At 35.5% G+C, this 20,536-nt stretch overlaps 1 protein-coding gene across 2 annotated transcripts in view; it reads right to left on the bottom strand.

The window, feature by feature from the left end:
- The window catches only part of LOC149560537 (LisH/CRA/RING-U-box domains-containing protein), a 189,724-nt gene that overhangs the window by 97,010 nt on the left and 72,178 nt on the right, over positions 1–20,536 (bottom strand). For both annotated transcript variants that reach the window (XM_089824722.1, XM_089824723.1), the window contains one exon: positions 17,698–17,820. In XM_089824722.1, coding sequence (XP_089680848.1) covers positions 17,698–17,820 — 123 coding nt within the window. The remainder of the gene's footprint in view (positions 1–17,697; positions 17,821–20,536) is intronic.

The raw sequence follows: 20,536 nt of genomic DNA, 5'->3' as shown, positions 1-20,536 counted from the left end.
ATTTTGGAGAAGTTAGGTGGCTTCCTTTTTCCTTTGAATTTTCTTTTATTCTTATTTACTTGAGTTGAGAGAACTTGAAAATCTTCTTTTGAGGAGGAAACATTTTGACCTCGAGCAATTTGCATACATTCTTCTTGTATACAATCAGCTTTAAGTCTTTTAAATTTAGGTAGTTTTGATCAAGAGCATACTCTTTGTCTGAAGGTATCCCATGATGATGGAAGTCCTTTAAGAGCCATTATTGTTAACTCCTTTCCATCACAGATGTGTCCTATGGATGAGAGTTGATTTCGAAGATCAATTGTCCTCATGAAGTAAGAGGAAATTTTCTCTCATTTATTCATTTTAATATTTGACATTTTGTCCTTTAATGTAATAATCCGAACAGTATTGTTTATTGATAAGTAGGAGATGATTTCCACAGCATTGTTTATCTCAAACATATTTTCAAGAGCATCGTACATCTCATGTGTAGTGTCTAGTTCTGAGATTACAGGAAGTAGATGAGTTTTAACACCGTCCACAATAATTTTCATAGCTTTATTGTTGTCACTCTCCCATTTTTCTAGTTCATCATTTCCTTTAGGTGATGGGTTAGACTTTTCAATGAACTTATTTAAACCATGTTCTTTAAGTATAAGTTTCAGAGGTAGCTTCCAGCCTGCAAAATCTAAATCACCTTCTAGTCTGTCTTCAAGCCTCATACCATTCACCATTTTATTAATAATATCTATTACTTCTATAACCTAGATATTTGAAGTCTGATATTAGGATACTTCTTTTAAACCTGCTCTGATAACATGTTAAAGTATCAGACTGAAGACTTATATTATACAGAATAACTGCTCTAGACAAGGATATAAATTTGACTAAAGATGGTATGGAAAATCCATTGTACTGCAATATACTGGAGGATAATAAGAAGTATTCTTCTGCTCTATAATAACTTGAAGACTTATTTAATTATGTGTTCACCGTATTTAAAAAGGCAAAGATCGATCTGCATCTTATACATGGGCGATAAGTTCAAAAGTCACGACCAATACCCATGACTCATAGTTGAGTCACATCTATTGGTGTGACTGCTATTAACGACAGGGTTAATAAATAAATCACTGCCCGAATGTGTATGGATGTTTGACGCCCATAATATATATATGGATGCCCGATAATGATCAACTTATTTAAAGTTGATGAAGAGGTATTAATATATATATATATCGATGCAAATGTTTTATTCATAACTTATTTTATTCATATTTGTATATTAGAATATTTGCACATAAATATATATATATAAAATATCTCATGTAGTAATACAAATATGAATATAAGAGTTATTAATAATATCTTAACTAATCTATACATTAACAATAACTATGCTCCACAAAGTTTTCGGAACAAGGACGTTTTAGAAGATGGGGATGCGAACGTTTTCAGGGACGAGGACGTGTTACCGATATGGGTACGAGTCAAAGCCAAAATTTAGGGCATGGGACCTCAAGGGATGGCAATTAAAAGCATAGGGGATTCTTTTATGTAGAGAGACAAAATTCAAATATGCATACCATAACATTGATAAACCATTCACCATAGACATTTTAGAAGATCAATACGTGGAATATTATCAAATGGCAAATACTAAATACTTCCATTATAACAATATGTCAATATCACATACATATATAGCAAAAATCAAAATGCCTAAAGGCTCCAAGTATCATGCTGAAATCATAATGAAATAAAGAGAACTCCAACTAAAGTTAGTAAATACTAAACGCAATCTTTCCTCACTGCTGCAACTGCTTTTATGTTTTTTTTCTTGCACTAAGCAAGTATGTCAAATCTAAAAATGATTAGATGAGTTAGTGTTTTAATAGACCAAATATGGGTTGCATATTTTTATTATGTCTTTAAAACGACTAAGGGCCGCATGGATAGAAAAAATTAGAAAAAGAGTTATTTTTTGGGGGCGTTTTGCCTTTAAATTGGCCGGAAAAAAGGGGACGGCCAGCAATTTCAGATACGGATAGGGGACGGCAAAACCGTCCCCAGTACTCTAGTCATCCTCAAGTTTCCTGCCAAAAAAATTGGTTGTTTCAGGGACGTTTTAGAATTTGCCAAAAAGGGGACAACCAAAATCCATCCCCGCATCCCTGTTTCATCCCCGGTACAATATGGTCCCAAAACCATAGGGGACACGCCTCCGTGGAACACAGATTAATAAATATAGACCCATCAACTAAATAGCTCCATCCAATGCAAAAGATGACCAGTTTCCAGTGCCACCTAATGAATTGCTAAATATGGCAACGTCTCAAATTAGACTTACTAAAAATAGCAAGTCAACGACTGCGACCCTCAAATCTCATTATCGGCTCACAACGGTTGTGATGATGAACTGACCCAACCAACTGCAAAAACCTACTAAAAACATGGACATTAAAAGTATCTTTCACCTCCCAATTGGAAGAAAAATTGAAATCCTACAAGAGAGTGCACAAACAAAGAAAATACCAAATTCACATACCTACAATAATGAAAAACTCGACACTATATATGGCCCAAAGAAAATTCCAAAATGATTAAAAACCTATGGACACGGCTAAGATACTACCAACTAATAATTTAAAAAGGGGCCTAAGATAATAATATTAAGTTTCAAGTCCGTATGAAATTAACATTAAATGGAATTATTTAATTATATTGGCGACATTATTGTCCTCCCTCCCCAAAAATTGTTGGCCCTTAAACTATTGTGGACTCAATTGCTCCAGAACCTATTCACCTTCCTAAGTGGCATCTTTGATTGGCTGGTCCTTCCAAAGCACAAAGAATTCCTTGAAGGTGTGCAACCTCAACTTCTCTCTAACGTTGATGATCAACTCAAATTCCAGAATTAGTTTCCCTTCTTCGTCAAAGGGTGTAAGTTCCTTCAACACTATAATGCACTAACCAATGACCTTCTTGAGGCATGACACAAAAAAATTGTGAGTCTGGCTCCCTTCAAAAAGTTCCAACTCATAGGCAACTTCGCTAACTCTCAGAACCACTCTATGAGGTCCATAAAAGTGCGGCTTCAACTTCTCTATACCACATTTCTTGAGGGAAGATTGTTTCCATGGTTAAAGCCCTGCTCAACTCTATTTCGGTTGACATGCATCTTCTTTTGCTTTTGAGCCCTCTATAGATTGTCCTTCAGAGATGTCAAGATATCCTAACTTTCTTGCAATGGATCCTTGGCCCTTTGTGTGTGACTATCACCCAGTGCCCATGAAGCACTTTGAAGGGTGTCATGCCTATTGATATGTGATAGGTAGTGTTGTAACAATGCTCTCCTAGATGTAACCAGCAAACCCACGCCTAAAGTAACCCTCAACCACTTATTCACAACTTTGGTTTGACTATCCCTCTATGGGTTGCAACTTGTACTTAGTGACAACTTCATTCTTGCCAAACAAAATAACCCCATCCAAAAAGCTCTCAACAAACTAGTGTTCATGTCACTACATCCCATAGAAGCTTATGCAAGCATAACACCTTCCAGCAAAAAACTCAACCCCCAAGATCCTATGGAAATGGAAAAGAAGCGTGCATAAAATAGGAAATAACAAAATACTCTCTCTCCATTGCATTTTGGGAAGCCCCGTAATGAAGTCCATCGAGATGCTTTTGCACTTCTAGTCAATTATTGGCAATGATTGATTACTCTTGCACGTAAAGTAAGCTTGGATTTGTTCTGATGACACGTGGAGCATTCTTATACATACCGCTACATGTCATTCTTAAGGCACTTCCAAGAGAAATTATAATAGATTTGTCTGTAGATCTTTAGATATCCTAAGTGTCAGGCCAAAGGTGAGTCATCTATTTCTTTCAGAAATTATTCTTTCATCTTGTATTTTAGTACCAAATAGATTTTTCCCCTGCATACAGATGTATGTAAATAAAATATATATACTCCAGCAGCAACGAATGGGAATCCATTAAAAATTGTTAATGATGACGAACTGCAAGCACATCCAATAGTACAACAAATAGAACTCTAGAATGCGTGAACGCCAAAATTAGTTTTAGCCAAAGCCTACGACAAAAAATATATTATTTGGTCTTCCACCTCCAAAACTGTGCACAAACTTCCCCAGCCTTCAACCTACAACAAAACGAAGACTCAAGTCCAATCCATGACTACTTAAAATCCCCAACCATCTACTTATAAAGGCCTCCAAGAAGCGTATTAAAATTTGGGGACACAACACAAAAATCATGGTGTCCTTGGTCTTTGAGCCCCAAGGCGAGGTCAATTTTTTTACTTTGGTTGGGCTTCACGACCCAAAGATAATCATCAAAATTTTGTTGTGTTGTAAACCCCACTGGTAAGTATCATATTTCTCCTTGGTTTTCAGTTCTCATCATTATTCAAATCAAATCTATTATGATTACCAAAGTTTTCTCCCAAAAATGAGATAGAATTTTAGCTAAATGTTCAAAATTTTCATCATGTTCAAATCAAAATTAAGGGCTCACTTGATCAAAATGTTTCATCCAAGTAGGAAATCAGGTAGTCCTTAGGACCATAGTTGGCACACTCGCAGAGTAATCGGCAAGTCATAGGAAATCGCGAAGTTTTCTCAGCCGGCGAGTAAATGGCAAAAAAACTCGCCATTATTAAAACTTGGCTCCAACAAAAAAATCGCCGATTAATCGCTGGAAAACAGGCGAGTTTCTACCAAAAACTCGCGAGCTTTTAAGAAAAACTCGGCCACGAATTTGGAAAAGTGATATAGGTGAAAAATCTCATTATTTTCAACACCAATTTGTATTGTGCGATCAGAGGCTTGAGGAGGGGAGAGAACAAGAGTTCCAATGTACTTTTAATTAAACTTCAGCAAATTTTTTAGATTCTTGAGTTTTCTTGAGGTTTTTTTTTTAAACGGCGAGTTTTTCCCAATTAAACTTTTGGGGGCTTGGCGAGTTTTCCAACTATGCTTAGGACTCTTGCTTGGGCTCAAACCAAAGATTTCACTAAGTGAGGATCAAGACTTAAAACTTCTAATTCATTCCTCGATCCCGCCGTGCAACTAAAGATCAACTTGCATCTCAATCTTGCTTGAAATCTCTACCTTGCCAATCTTTACGACTTCAAAATGTTGCCAAACCAAGACTAAAACTAACAAACTACTAGTTGCCAAGAAAACCGAGGGGGTCCCCATTTGCAATGGAGTATGTTTTCAACACAACATTATGCTTCAAACTGGATTGAATGCAAGTGCAATCGTATTCAAGAGTCATTAAAATCAAATTACTAGGAAATATAGACCATAATCAAATAAAGTTTAATACTTCAAATGCTTTTGAATTTGAATAAAGTGCAAAACTCATTGATATGAAAATGTAAAATTATCTTGAATCGAAATAAAGTACAATGATCCTTAGTTGTAATCTTGATCATTGGAACACATCTTCCATTATGGAGAAGGAGAAATATTTCAATAAATATCAATGGTATACATACTCATTACAAAATTGATAGTGGAGAGAGTGAAGCCTTTTCTCACGTCCTTGAGTTCTAAAGAATGGGGTGAATTTGTTATTGGTCAATAGACCCTGATGGAGCCAAAAAAAAAAAATTGCAAATTAGGACCTCCATGTACACACTCCCTATTGCAACCATTTCATGCTAAGGATTCGGAGCATAGCTCTATGTGTTAATTGCACATATGTTATACACACCTCAAATATTTATTCACTTCAGCACATGGATGAGACTCCTCTCTTTAACTATTCATAGCTCCAGGTGCGGGTATTTGATAAGGTAGACCGCATTTTGGTATGGGGTTCTCAGAATCATTGAATGTAATCCTATCACAACTCCCAAGAAGAAATGTCGACTTTAATGTTCTTCACAACTCAAACATAATCAATATAGGTTAAAAGGTCCAGAGCATATAACTATCCATGGTAAAGTTTGTTTATGGAACTTTTACGAAGTTACATCTTGGTGCTCAAATAAGTTGCCTTCATTGCCACATGAAACAGAATCAACGATCATTGGTACTCTACAAATATACAAAGGAACAATATTTTTGCAACTGATATTGCTTCAAAAGGCTTAGACTTCTCAACTATTGATTGAATTATTTAGGAGGATTTCCCAGAAGATGTAGCATCTTATATACATTGTGTTGGGCTCACAGCCTATTTTATAATTGGAAGTTGTTCTATTGCATTCTTGATACCTTCAGAATTGAAAATACCAAACTTAACAGCAAAATGAAAAATACTCCAACCTAGGACATGTGTAGCAAATAATATTCATGTATCACACAGGAAGATGAAAGAAATGGGAGTCTACTATAAATGGTGAACCTGTTGTGGATAGATGAACACATGGAATAGAGAAAGATTAAAGCCACCACTGTTGTGGAGAATATGTTCAAATAATGGGGCATTCAAAGTTAGTACTTGCTCAATGAAGATATTGTGGTTTTTGAAGATCAATTAATTCATAATGGGCAAAATTACACTAAGCGTAATTGGAAATCACATGTAGTTGTAAGACTGGTAATCATAAGGAGATCCCATGTTTATTTTGGAGAAGCTCAACAACTTATTCTCTCCTTGCAACTACCTACGTGACACCTTTGTTTACCCAAAAGATCACAAGATCAAATGACTCTAAAGAACAGTGATTTTGGAACACAATAGCACTGCATGATTATGAAGACAAGCCTCTCGAGTAATTTGCTATGCCACCATGGAGGAAGTAAGATATCAAGGATTATAGAAGATGCCTAAAGAGAATCCTTGTGAGCACAATAATAAGTCCTACAGGTGACCCCCAGTCATGCATTTCGAACATAAAATATTGTTGCCTTCCAGTAGTATTAGATGTGTTCGATGTTGCTTATCAATCAGCATCAGTCTACATAGAAATACACAAAAGTGAAATACAAGAAATCCACAAAAATAATATGGTATCAAAGAAATCATGGAAATGAAAAAGGTATTAGTAATAATCAATTGCTCATGCTTGAAGTCGTGGCTATCTATAATGTGACTTTGGCATGGACCAGTAAGCGCAAATATGAGCGAGACTTGCAAAGGCCGAGGTTCCATGTCAAAATGAGAATCCACGTCACCATAGAAGACAATAACGTATATGCAATAAACACACAGGAGCAATCAAAATCAATTGAATTAAATATGGCTTCAAAATGTTATGGATACACTCGGCAATGGGAAACACCAACGGATATTGTATTTGATGCTAAAATTGGCTGAGCGATTCTGTAGTATAAATCGTGGTATCTCTACAATAGAGTATATGGCATCGAGAGCAACTTGACACACCGCTTCAAAGGGAAATACGATAAGTCTCTACCATATCATCTTACATCGTGGCACATTAATTCATATCTTTTTTCAAGGAATGGTTATCGCAATCCAAGGTGCAATTAACATTGTTAATGTTTCAATTCATTTGAAAAGGTGTCATTAATCAGATAATTGAGTATTCCTAACAAAAGGATGTATTAAAATATTTTTAAAAGTCACATCCTTTGGAAATAAAAAATATAAATAGGGAGATACTCAAATGAAAATAAAACAATTCAAAGATTCGGACATTCAGATTCATACACTCTGAAGGAAGCATTTTATATTTATATATTTTTCTGAGGAATAAGGGCTCAATATGACTTTGTAATATAAATTCCATTATTTTATTTTTTAAATAAAATAAAATGTCTTTTGTTTATTTTTTAAAAGACATGGAGATTTAAACTACAGGCGAATCATCCTTTGTAATTATTTTTTGGAAGTCTGTATACAATTTAAATATTGGATAAGTGGACATGGTCATTTAGCATTTAAATTCGATAATCACAGATATTGTGAAATAAATAATTGTTTCCGCATCTGTGTCCAGTTTGTCTCCCTGCCAGAGGAGTTAAAATTCAATCTGGGCTAATTTAAGATTGCATAAATATTTGATCTAGCGCATCTCGATTATTTAGTTGTTGGCAGCAAAGTGTGTAAAACATTATGAAGTTGTACGTCAAAGTTCACTGAAGTTGACTCTATATCCCGAATGAGCAAAGGCACTGGTCTTTTATTATTGAAGTAAAAAAATCTATATATTCTTCCTACAAGCATCAAACCAATTATTTATAAATATTTTACAATCCATTCAATTCAAAATACTCAACATCTAGTTTTCATTGAGTTCAAGGACTTTGCCAACCGAAGAACTCCAAAGTTTGAATTCGCTCTAAAAAAGCCTTGAACCAGACAGTCAGTGTTAAGGTGAAGGTTTACCCGCCTGGGTGTAGTGGAGCCCGAAGTGCAGGGGAATCAGAAAGAATTCTCGTTTGTTGGCTTGAACTGATTGAGAAGTCCTATTGGAGAAGTGGCAGGCTCTTGGATTTCCAATTTGCGGTTTTGGGAACCAATAGATCCTACCCAAGATTGTGATTGCAACTTTGGCCATTCATTCCATGCAAAGCTCCAAGGACAAGGCCTACAATAGGGTCATAGTGGTCCTTTTTGCGAAAAAATCTTATTGAGCTTTGGCTTTAATAGGGATTAGGTTGATTGGACCATGAGCTGTTTTTCTTCTACATCTTTTTCAGTTCTTATCAATGTCAAGCCTTCAAAGTTATTTGGGGAATCTCACAATCTTTACAAGCAAATCTGCTATGTAGCTATTTGTTTATTGTTATGGCCAAAGGGCTAGCTAGATTTATCAATTTTAGTGTCAGAAAAGGTTTGATCCAAGCATGGAACTGGAACAATAGGTTGCCTCCTCATTCTCACCTCTAGTGTGTTGATGATCTTTCCCAGATGGGTGGGGTCAAAATCAATGAAGCAGTAAATTTTAGAAGAGCTTTGGATATCTACTTTGTTGCTTCTAAGAAAAATGTTTATGCTTATGTTGTCTATTTTCTTCTCTAACACTCCCCACCTTATCTCGAGCAAATTGGCTCAAATTTTTAGATTTTAGTTCGGTCCCCTTCCTCTGGTCTACCTTGGGATTGCCCTCAAAGTTGGCAATCAGGCTAGGGAGTTTTGGTGGGAAGGTAAATCATTCATCTTGCAAATGGCTTTGCACAATTGAGCAACTAACTCTTTTGAAGTCAATTGTGTTTGCCAATCTACAAGTGCTTTGTTCAAATAGCTCCATCGAGCTTTGTGAAGGAATCAAATGCCCTAGCTCATCAATTTTTATGCATCTAATTTTATCTCCTTGAAATGGAGTCTTGTTAAGTGGGAGTCTATCTATAGACCCATAAGAAAGAATGGTCTTGGCTCAAGTGTACGAGGTCGATTGGTCAAGCTTTGGAATCGATATTGCAGATGGCTTACTGGTCAAGAACAAGAGTGGGATGGATTTCTTACTATTAAATACCTTTGAGGAGTGGACAACACTGAAAACACATATGTCCCACCATTGCAACCTTGTAAGGAAGGGATATATGATTTGGAAACCTCTTAGACAAGGGTTGAACTAATCAAAGATGATCTATTTTAGGTTTGTACTAAGGGATTTCATGCTCGTTTTTGATAATATCCATGGAATGATTTCCATTATCATATCCATGTTTCCCGTCTAAAACACCTTTGCAACTACTTGTAGGGTGTTGGTTGGACTAAAGTGGAAGATTTCAAAAATATTCAAAATGTGGAACCAGTGTTGGTGGTCTATTGGAAGTATCCAATGGACGGGCTACCAAGGGGTACTAAGGAGACTTGTCAAAAGCTTGCTAAGATTTTAACTAGAAGACTATGTAATTCCCTTAAAAGAAGTGATATTAGACATGGAGTCCTACTCAAATGCAAACTCTTTGTGGCCTCGGGTTTGTCAAAGTTGGAAAGATAGTTGTATAGGGGTGTTGATGTTCTTTGGAGAAAATAGAAGTGGAATAGTTTTGCATGGACCAAATGTAATTTCTTCCTTTGTTTGGTTTCACAAAGTAATGTCTCACCTAGGAGAATCTTTCCGTTGATGATTTATAGCTTCAATTGGATATGATAAAACATAGACAAGATATATATATATATATATATATATATATATATATATATATATATATATATATATATATATATATATATACATACATATAATGATTCTTCATTTTATATATGTGTGTGTGTGTGTGTGTGTGTGTCATATATATTTAATGAGAGATTTTAATATACATTGTATAGAGAATAATCTTTATATAATCACATGATATGTTATGAAACAACATACTTATGATAGGGCACGTCTCTTGAAGAGACATACCCATTCAATCATATATATTACTCTCGTCAAGCTGCTCTTAGAACATATTGGAAAAGACTGCAATACTATTATAAGTAGCAGCCCTCTCTATTATGCCACATTTGATCTACAATCCTCAACATGATATCAAAGACAAGTTAGGAGGAGATTTGTCATTTCTTACAAGTTGGTAGATAATAAAACATTGCTATAATGTTGAATTCAATGTCTCGCTCAGAATCATTGGGTTGTCTTGAATATGTTGCATGTCAAGTAAGGCAAGGCTCTTTATGAATAGACCTGTGATGTCCTTCTAATGTGTTGTCCTGCATTTTATCATCACAAAATGCGGGTAACAGTACGAAGCTTTTTCAAATTAGTTTCGCATTTCTCTGAGAATAGTTCATTATTTAATTGGCTAGTATTGATCAACCGATTGGAATCAATTCATATAATGAATCATTTTACTTAAGGCCTTCATCAAGTCTTTTTTGTTTTATTTTTTGTCGAGCCTTTGCTTGATTTTTTAAACCTTCATCATCCGTTCTTTACTTTTGAGTTCGCGTTTGTTGGTTTTTAGTGATTTGGTTTTGCTCATGTCATGCCTTTCAATTTCCCCTTCGATTCAGTCTAATCTAGAGATCAATCAAAGTTGTTAGTCAAGAGTTATGTCCATTTTAGTGCTTCAAAAGTGGACCTTTTAGGTGCAACAACACGAATTAAAAGTCTAATATATTTTCAATTTGACTTTCACTTTTTGAAAAATATAACTTATATTCACTTTTTGTTATGTTTTTAAGTTACTTTGACATTAAATTTTTAAATTAAAGTGACTATAGTGCACTTTATGTTATAATTTTAAGTCGAGTTACTTTTTAATTTTTCACTTTATATAACTATATAGTTTCAGTTTAATTTTTGGTTTTAAAAATCAAATGTTTATTTAAATGTTACTTTTTAAATGATGTTTATATGTTATATTTCTAAATATGATAAATAAATATTGTTTATGGCCCATTTGGTAACATTTTTATAATTTTAAGTGAATTAAATGACTTAAAGTCTTCATAAATGGACATTTTATATGCAAGAACATGTAAAATCCATCAAAAGTGGACATTTTACATGTCATTGCATATAAAGTTTACTTTGGTGGACCTTTTGATGTAATTGCATCAAAAGTGAAATTTTCATGTCTTTGCATCTAAAAAGTGAAATGTAACTTAAAATATGCAAGTGACCCAAAAAGGTCCGATTCTAATGACTTGCATATTTTAAAACATGCAATAGCACCCAAAAGGTACAATTTTGATGAGATACATATTTAAAACATGCAATTGACCCAAAGAGGTCCATTTTTTTTACCAAAAACATGTTTTAATATATGCAATAACACTCAAAAAGTTTGATTTTGAAGAACATGTCTTTGCCCTCCAAGAACCCATTTTTGGAGATTGTGAGAGATTTACTTGATGGTTTTGAATGAAATCTTTTCCATTAAGGTCCCTTTTTCTTGGCAATGGATTTTCCAACATTAAAAATGGATTTATTTTGCTAAAAACAATTTTTCAAACTTCCTCTAAGGGCACGTTTTTGGAAATATCTTCAAAAAACACGATTTTTGGCTCATGTTTTTGCTCCAATCCAAATCGATTTGGCATTTTAAGTGTTTGTCATTGCATTGTGATACACATTTTCAACTTTGGAAGCTAAAAACAAATTCATTTCATGTCTTTTATGAATCACGTTTTTGCTTAAAATGCCCGGAAAATTGGGGATTTTAATCCACTTTTTCACATTTTGATCCATGTATATGCATTTGGAGAAGTTGTTTTTGCATTCACAAGTCAAAAATAACTCAAAAAATGCATTTTTTGGCCACGTTTTTGCAAAAACGGCCCAGATTTTTGCATTAAAAAGTTGTGTTTTTGTTCAAAAAACTCAAAAAAATGAATTTCCAGCCCATACCTTTGATCAAGACGGATTGTTTTTTAGTTTTAAATGCATGATATTGTCTTTGGAGACCATGTATTTGGCACTTTCATGTCAAGTTCGACCATCGAATGTCGATTACATGCATGTACGAAAAAAGTCAAAAGGTTGTTTGAAAATCTGGATTCAAAGAAGAATTAGTCTTCAAGTCTATAAAACTTGCTATTTTGACTCTTTAAACTCCAAGTAAGTGGACATTTTCAAACTTGCTCATCAATTCATGCTTATCTTGCTATTTCCATGCATATTATTGCTTGATGATTGCCACTTGTTGATTTTGTTGCCACAGAAAGTGCATTTTTCCTTTAAAAATGAAGTTTTGTTCATTTTCGTGTTTTTGGTTCTTCCCCAAGTTCCAATTTCGAATTTTATGTTTGAGTACCCTCCAAAGTTACGTTTTTCTTTTGTCTTTCCTGCTTTGTGCTTACTTGTCGATTTTCTCCACTTGAAAAAGTTACAAGTTCTTTCCCAAAAACTTGTTTTTGCTTCACTTCATGTGAAAGCATCATCACATTCCACTTCCATTCTCCATGACACAACACTTCGCATCTCACCTGACAAATGCGATTACATGTTTTCCATCTCATTCACCATCCGCACATGCATGTAATCCCATTTTCCGCTTCCATTTTCACTCATCTCACTTCCCGCATCCACTCGCACGACACAATTACGCAAAATGCCTTATGTGTAATTGCATCCAAAAGGTTCAATATTTATTAAAAGTCACTTTCTAAAAAGTCAAAAAGATGTCATTTTCATCTTTCATGTACTTTGACTTCATCTTTTTACCAAAGCTGACTATAAAGTTCATTGTCTCTCTTCCATTTTCCATTTTCATCCCTCCATATGCATTCACGACTTCATGAGCAAATACATGTTTCCGCATCATTCTATGTTTTCCATCTCATCCTTCATCCCTTGTTACATGTTGCATTTACATGTAATCCATTTCTGTGCAATGGCATCTTGAAAGCCCAAGTCACTTTTTAAAAATCAGCAATTTACATTTGCACACATTCCCATGCATCAAGCACTTTACTTCAAAAAGAAGGAAAAAAAGAGTTAAAGGTGCTGATGGAAAGTTGTTCCGAGTTTACATCCGAACACCATCAAGAAGGCTTTCAAAGTGTCAGAGAATCCAGAATGAACCAATCTATGAAGGAGAATTCATGACAACTTGAGCGAGAAAAGATGGATCACATCAAGTTTCCACATGACAATGGACAATTCATAAAAGAGAGTTCGAGGTTATCAAAAGATGCAAGACCATGGTTATCAAGGTGAATGTAGCAGTACAAAGTATAGGAACTCCCAATCCTGTGATCATTGAGGATTGCATCGTTAAGTACAAGGTCCTTTAGAATTGTTTCCTTCTCTTCCATCTTCTTTCTTCTTTCATGTTTGTAGATGGAGAGGAAGTATTACATTAATGAGTAATTACATGTAATGCGAGTTGCATGTACATGTAAAAAACGTAATGCAAGTTGCATATGCAATTACATGTAACCCTATATTTTCTCTTTTAGTTAGACTAGGTCAAAGTTGGTTGAGCTCCTCCCACTTTTTTCTTCACCTTTTTTTCAACTCCTGTGCCTATATAAAAGAGTGCCCCCTCATTGTAAAAATCATCTTTTGTTGTATGCAAGAAAGCTCTGCTACATTTGTGCAAAAATAACTTTGATTGTGTAGTACAAAGTTGGGAGAAAAGTGAATAAAAGAAGCAGCTCGATTCGAAGCTTTGACTGGAAGCGATTGTAATAGAGCGAATTAGAAGCTTTGACTGTAATTTGTGTCTATTGTCTTGATTCATGTTATTATTGTGTGTTCAATAAAAGAGCATTGTTATTTAAGAAGCAATTGGAGCTGAAGCTTTGACTAGGAGCGGTTGTGGAAATATATAGCTAGAAGCTTTGTCTGTAGCTTATACTTCTTTCTTAATTCACAAAATAGTTCAGTTATTCTTACTTTTATGAGTCTTTGTGCCCTAATTGTAAAGCTTTTTCCATATAAAAGTACGATCGGACTTAGAGCCAAACCAGTACATTTTCAGCTAGCCTTTGAGTTAGTGAGGGTTTATCGGTATCACTGTTTCCAGCTCTTGATAGAAGTGTAATTAGAGATTCATCCTGCCCATTACTCACTCCATGAGTAAGTGGATTCTTTCTTGAAAGTTAAGAAGAAAGGATATTGGTAACGCTCTATTTATAAAATCTCTTGACTTCTTGCTTACCTTGAGTTGATCCAAAGAATGGTGAGAAAGGGGAGCCTTCCCTTTAAGGTAGGAGAGACTCTGTCTCACACGTTGTGGCTAGTCATCCTCTTTTGCGACTAGATTTTTACCCAAAACTGTCGGTTGCAAAATATCCACCCAACATAATGAATGTCCATGGTTGGATGATGTCACAGATGTGGCAATGCCTCATATCTGATGTGGCACACAATCGAAAGGACCTCTGTGACGGCTTGCATGGGCAAGATATGGTGAGGCCAATGGATAAGGGGCAACATATATGCACCCCTTCCAAGTGTTAAATAGTGGAAGTCTTTTATATTTCCATTGAATAATGGTGAATATATGTTGCCCCATAGACAATGCTTATGGTGAGGCCAATTTGGATCTTTCTATAGTGGATCTCGTGGGTATCAAGAAAGGTCATGCTTGTTGTCAATGATTTCATAGAGACCTCTTACAATATCGGGCCTGCAGACAAGAAAACGCTTGGTGTGGGATGTGTGTTGACTTTAGCATGGATAAAGCACTGGAGGCCCGATCTGATTGAGGTAAATGAGTCGATCAATACCAATCAATGTCGACAACTATGATCTTGGAATAATAGAACAATCAGTTCCCTGCAGCTTTATCCAATGTTGACAGTGGCTTTCGAGCACATCGACCATGCAAACAAATAAAATCAAAGATAATATATGGAGAGTTAGAACATAAAGCAACTGCTATCAAGGCCAGGAGCCCACGGAGGATTATGTGGAGGAAAACACAGCAGAAAAACATGTAGAAAGTTAAAGGGGCTTCAAAGGATATTCCCTTTTGACAGTCTGGGTAAAGACAGTTGTATAAAGGCAGCAAACATATAATACAAGCTTCAAGCTGCAATAACAATGAAATCACAGAGCAAGATCTATCTAAAAAAAGAAGAGTAAATTCCATTGAGTATAGCTCATTCCATATGCACGACGTGGATCATTCTTGCCATGGAAAGGCCAATGATAATAAAAATTATATTTTAAAATCGCAATACCTGACACAATATGGCCTAATGTAAATATCTGCAGCTGCCCTTTACTTGGGAAAAGAAAACAATAGAATATTACAAGAGACAAATTATATAAAAAAACCCATATTTAAAAGGGCGACCAATCAAGAGGTAACGTAGCAACATGTTGCCATGATGACAAGTAAAAGAAAAGAAAACATGGACATTGCCTTTATATCAAATGTAAGGGAAACAAAGCAGATTTGAATACATAGAACTTTCACAATCGATTGGTGGCCATGTTGAAAAGGTGGACCCACCATGATTCCTTAAATAAGGAGCTTTGAGAACACAATCGTGACACTAGAGAACACAAAGCTACAATTAGAAATTATGAGTCTAATGTCATATCACTGCGGCACTCATATTTGACTGGCACCAAATAGGCAACAATTATTGGCTGTAGATATATGACTCAGAAAATACACCAAGGAATTGTGCCAGATCGATTGGTGTACCAGAGTTAATCACAGATTATATTAATCACAGATTATATTAATCACAGATTATATATGCGACATCCAACTGCAGAGGAATTGTATATCTATCAGGATCAGCGGCAGTAAGTGACAACATTCACATTCGCTCACAGTCAATTTCGACACCTGATAACGTCCATTTGCAATTGCTTGTAGTAGTATTGCAGCTTGATTCAATAAGACAGAGACAACCAGTCTATTGGTTGACAGTCCATAAAAGTATGCATATTTGAATTTCTTGGAAGATGTCATCTCAGTGGTATCAACATCTAGAGATCCAAATTCATAACTACAACTCCCCAATACATATATGAATTGCACATTACAAATAAAACATAGAGAAGATTTTATTCCAGGCCAGAAGAAGTACAAGCAAAGGATATCATTCATATTTTGATTGTCGATTGAGCAGTTGAATTCCATTTGATTTAAAATTGCCAATCTCATAGACCAAACTGATAAGAGAAACTAGACTTCAGATGTTTATACAGCTCATCTCATCTTAATCGGATCAGAAGCACATCTCTAATGCATTTTTGCTCCTCTTTCATTTTGGATTTGTGAGTTTGGTAGGTCTCCAGCTAAGTCCATTTTTATTTAAGTTGCTTGGGTTATTGGCCCTTCTTTCATTATTTGGTATATTTGGTTAGAAAGGAATCAATGGATTTTCCAAGATATAAAAATGCTGGTGGATCAGATATGGAAAAAATTTGTCAATAGGCTTCAAGAGATTATTTCAGCTACATGTGATTTTTAAGTTAAAGTGGTTCCTGGAGTTTTTGCTATTATAAGGAACTTAAATTTTATGGGTAGGAGTGTTGGCTCCTCTATCAGTAAAAGACCCAGTCAGATCAAAAGGAGGATCCATCAAGGTGGAAGATAGCTCCCACATCCTGAAGGAGTCCTAAAGGTGAATACTGAAGGTGAATCTAGGGGGAATCCTCAGCATGAGAAGATTGGTGGCACTGGTACAAATAATGATGGGGATGTTAAATTTTTTTTGTCCATACATAAAGATAAGTATACTAATAACCTCATGGAGGCCCTTGCTATTTTGTATGCCATGGAAAGATGATGTCCTCTTGAATGGAAAAGGATTATATGAGAGTCCAATTCACAAATTCTGGTGGATATGTTCATAGAGCAACAGACAAATGCGGTTAATTGGTAACTAATTGGTGGTTAAGACGGATTTTGACCTCAAGTCACTCCCTCAAATCGATTTTCTTGTCTTTATTTGTAATGTAGAACAAAATAGCTGATTTTTCAGCTAAATGGGCCTCTGAATTGTTGGACAGGTGCAATGTTGCTTGTAGGGGAGCTTATTTTTAGAGGATTCTCAAATTCTGGAGAGGTTAATTACAGAGGATAGTAATGTGTCGCCACTCTATTCAATTGAGTTTCACTTGGAGTTCTGTTTGTCAGGTTTTGGTTGACCCTTTCTGGGCTTTTGGCCTTGTACTTCATTTCAATTATTGCTGATTAATAAATTTTTACCCGCCCCCCCCCCCCACCTTTTAACAAATGATATGCGCAGTCTGATCCCTTTTCCATATAAAAGATGTGACATTATAATATTTTTAAGGAAAATGAATGCCATGCTCAAAATTCACATCCACTGATTGTTACAAATGTTGGAAATAAACTCAGATAGAGTAGAATATACCAGAAAAAGATTTACCTTAGACTTCTTCAACTTATATTTGTTCTCAGTGCACCAAGCTAACGCAGGAGCACAATCCCTATTCTGCAAGAATTCAACCACCTTCTTCGCATCCATAAAAACATCAATATCAACAAGATCCTGAAAAAACAATATCCAGGATGTTCAACATCTATATAAAGTATGATATAATAGACAAAACCACAGAAATGTACAACTCTCAGTGCATATCATAATCTATCAACATTCTCATTTTTGCCAACCTAAAAATAGAAAATGAATTGAGAAAGGAACAAATAGTGGTTATCTCTGACTTCTCATGAATACCAAATTTTAGTTGTTGCAGCAGTTCTAAATAAAAGGATTGTTGATCATACTATGACCTATGTACTATCAAAATCTTTTCGTTGGCTGCAAAGAGATTTAGCAAGCTAGATGTTACTATCATATAAAAGAAAAAAATATAAAATTTTGGGGCAGATGAAGTTTAAAGGAATGATGTTTGATTGGAATAAGAAAATGGTTTAACTCAAAATCCTAGCTACAAAAAAATTGATGTGTATCATTAGGGTGTGCAAATTAGTTAAAATCAAATGTCAAAGTTAACTATTACATCCGATATATCCTGCATAAGGTACAATTGACACTTGATCTCAAATTATGCTAGTGCAGGCCTTAATACCAAAACTTGTGTATGTACAATATTCCTAACTGGCAAACTTTTTACTGTATCTAGAACAACAGTATTCTAAACTCTTTTCAAAAGATAGAAAGAGTTTTGACTTTGGAGGGTAGAAAGTAAATCATGAAAGGAAATTCATTCTTCTAGCAGTATAGGATTTTCTACTTTGACACATTAAAGAATTTACCTTGTTGCCAAGTTTACACCTAAAATTTTGTGCATATTTGTTCTTCTAACTTACTGGCGGGGTAATTGTATTACGACCAAAGACACTAAAGAAATGGTTAATAAACCCAAAACTATACAGATGAGGATGTATAGAGAGGATTGATTATGCTTTCTGTATTTCACTTTTGGTTATAAAGAAGCCATAGAATCATGCTGTTAATTATGATGTCGCCTTATTAGACACTAGCAAATCAAAAAAAAAATCAGACAGACAGAGCCTAACAAGCTTCATAATTAAAAAAAATTGTCAGTTTGCACCAGTGTCTATCACAATCAAACGTATGAAAGGAGAGGTGGAAGCTGTCAAAATATATAGAAAAAAATTAGGTAGGAAAAGGTGACAAAAGGTTGAACAATGAATAGAGGGACCAAAGGGAGCAAACATGCAAGATCCAAAAGAATCCCTACAGAATATCAAGAGCTTAAGGAGTCATTTCTTATTTTGGGTCTAGATGCGATCCTGCATCACCCAGAAATAGTGGTTGTTCAATGTTTAGTTTTTCCTCCAGTTTTGTGTGTTTTCAGGTTTTGTCTCGCTTGGAAGGTGCACAAAATCCTGCTGGCACTTCAAACCCAAAAACATCATGGCTTGTTTCAACTGAAATTCCCTTTAAATTATTGTTGACTATATGCTCTCAAGTACAACTCACTTCATAAAATGGAAAACCTGGGGCAGCAATTATTTACCCTCATGGGATAACAGAGACTAGTTGCATACATGAAGTAAAGTATTTAACACAAAATGTAAAGAGAACACAATAGTATTATATGCATTGCTTGGTTACCATACACAAATGTATTTCATACAACCATATCTCGAACAAAAGGAATAATGCATACATATAGTGTCCAAGGGGGTGTCAGGCAAACCGTCGCACACATGTAACTCATTTAGGTAAACCAACTATCTAACTACCCATATTTCCAACAACATCTGCCCCAAAAGAAAAGGTCGTCCCCTAACAACTTACAAAATTGGAGACAACAATTAAGCACACCAAAAACATAGGTTAAGAAGGACGGTGCATCCCTAAAGTGTCCAGTATCCTCTGTAGCTCATAGACTTAATTGGTGCAGATGTGTAAATCTTTTTGTGTCCTTGAATTGACCTCCACAACTTCCTTCAGCAAAAGTGCCACATCCATAGCATGTGCTTCCTTCCGTGCATAGGCTGCCCTACTCACTGTCACTTCTGTTTTGGCCTTTGCTAACTCCCTTTCGGCTCTTTCCTTATCCTACAAGAGCATTGCTCGCTCCACTGCCCAATCCGCCTGCTGCTTAGCTAATTGATTGGCTAACTCCCCTTGAGACTTTGCCTCTACCTCTCTAGACCTCTCAATCGCCGCTCTATTGACTCTAATGGAATAAGGAACAAGAAGAAAGACGCCTCCACTTAAGAGAACTTGTAAACCAATACAAGGAGCCAAATCAACTTGAAGATAATCTAATTCAAACTACAATTAAGGACATTGCCAAGTTGGCAATCTCAAAAGAAAATGTTAGGAAAGAAGGGTGGACGGATCCTAAGACTCCATCACATAGGAAACATCGTTATACATAGGTACAAAGCACTAGTCATATAGAGGAGGAACTTGGAGGAGAAGGAGAAGTCTCTGAAACAAGCACCCAAGAAAACCTACTAGAAGGAGGGAACACAGTCTCGGTAGGATGGAACAGTCAAAGGGTGATCGAGAAAAGGATAGCGACTGAAAAAACAAAACTTCTAAGGTTCACAAGAGACAGGACTGAAGACCCAACAAGGCATTGTAAAACTTGCATAACTATATGGCAAGCAAACAGTGAAAATGACACAGATGAATGGCTAAAAGAATTTCCTGCCACTCTACGGGGAATGTGTAATGTCCCCACTTCTGCTTTAAGAAATGAATGCTGAAACTTGCACAAAATGTTAGGGCAACATAGAAAACGTAGACTAAAATCTAAGAC

This window comes from Cupressus sempervirens, chromosome 4, assembly GCF_028749045.1.
Source record: "Cupressus sempervirens isolate cs-2001-9-10 chromosome 4, ASM2874904v1, whole genome shotgun sequence".
Lineage (NCBI taxonomy): Eukaryota > Viridiplantae > Streptophyta > Pinopsida > Cupressales > Cupressaceae > Cupressus > Cupressus sempervirens.
Note: the sequence above shows the minus strand (reverse complement) of the source record. Positions and strands in the feature narration are given on the sequence as shown.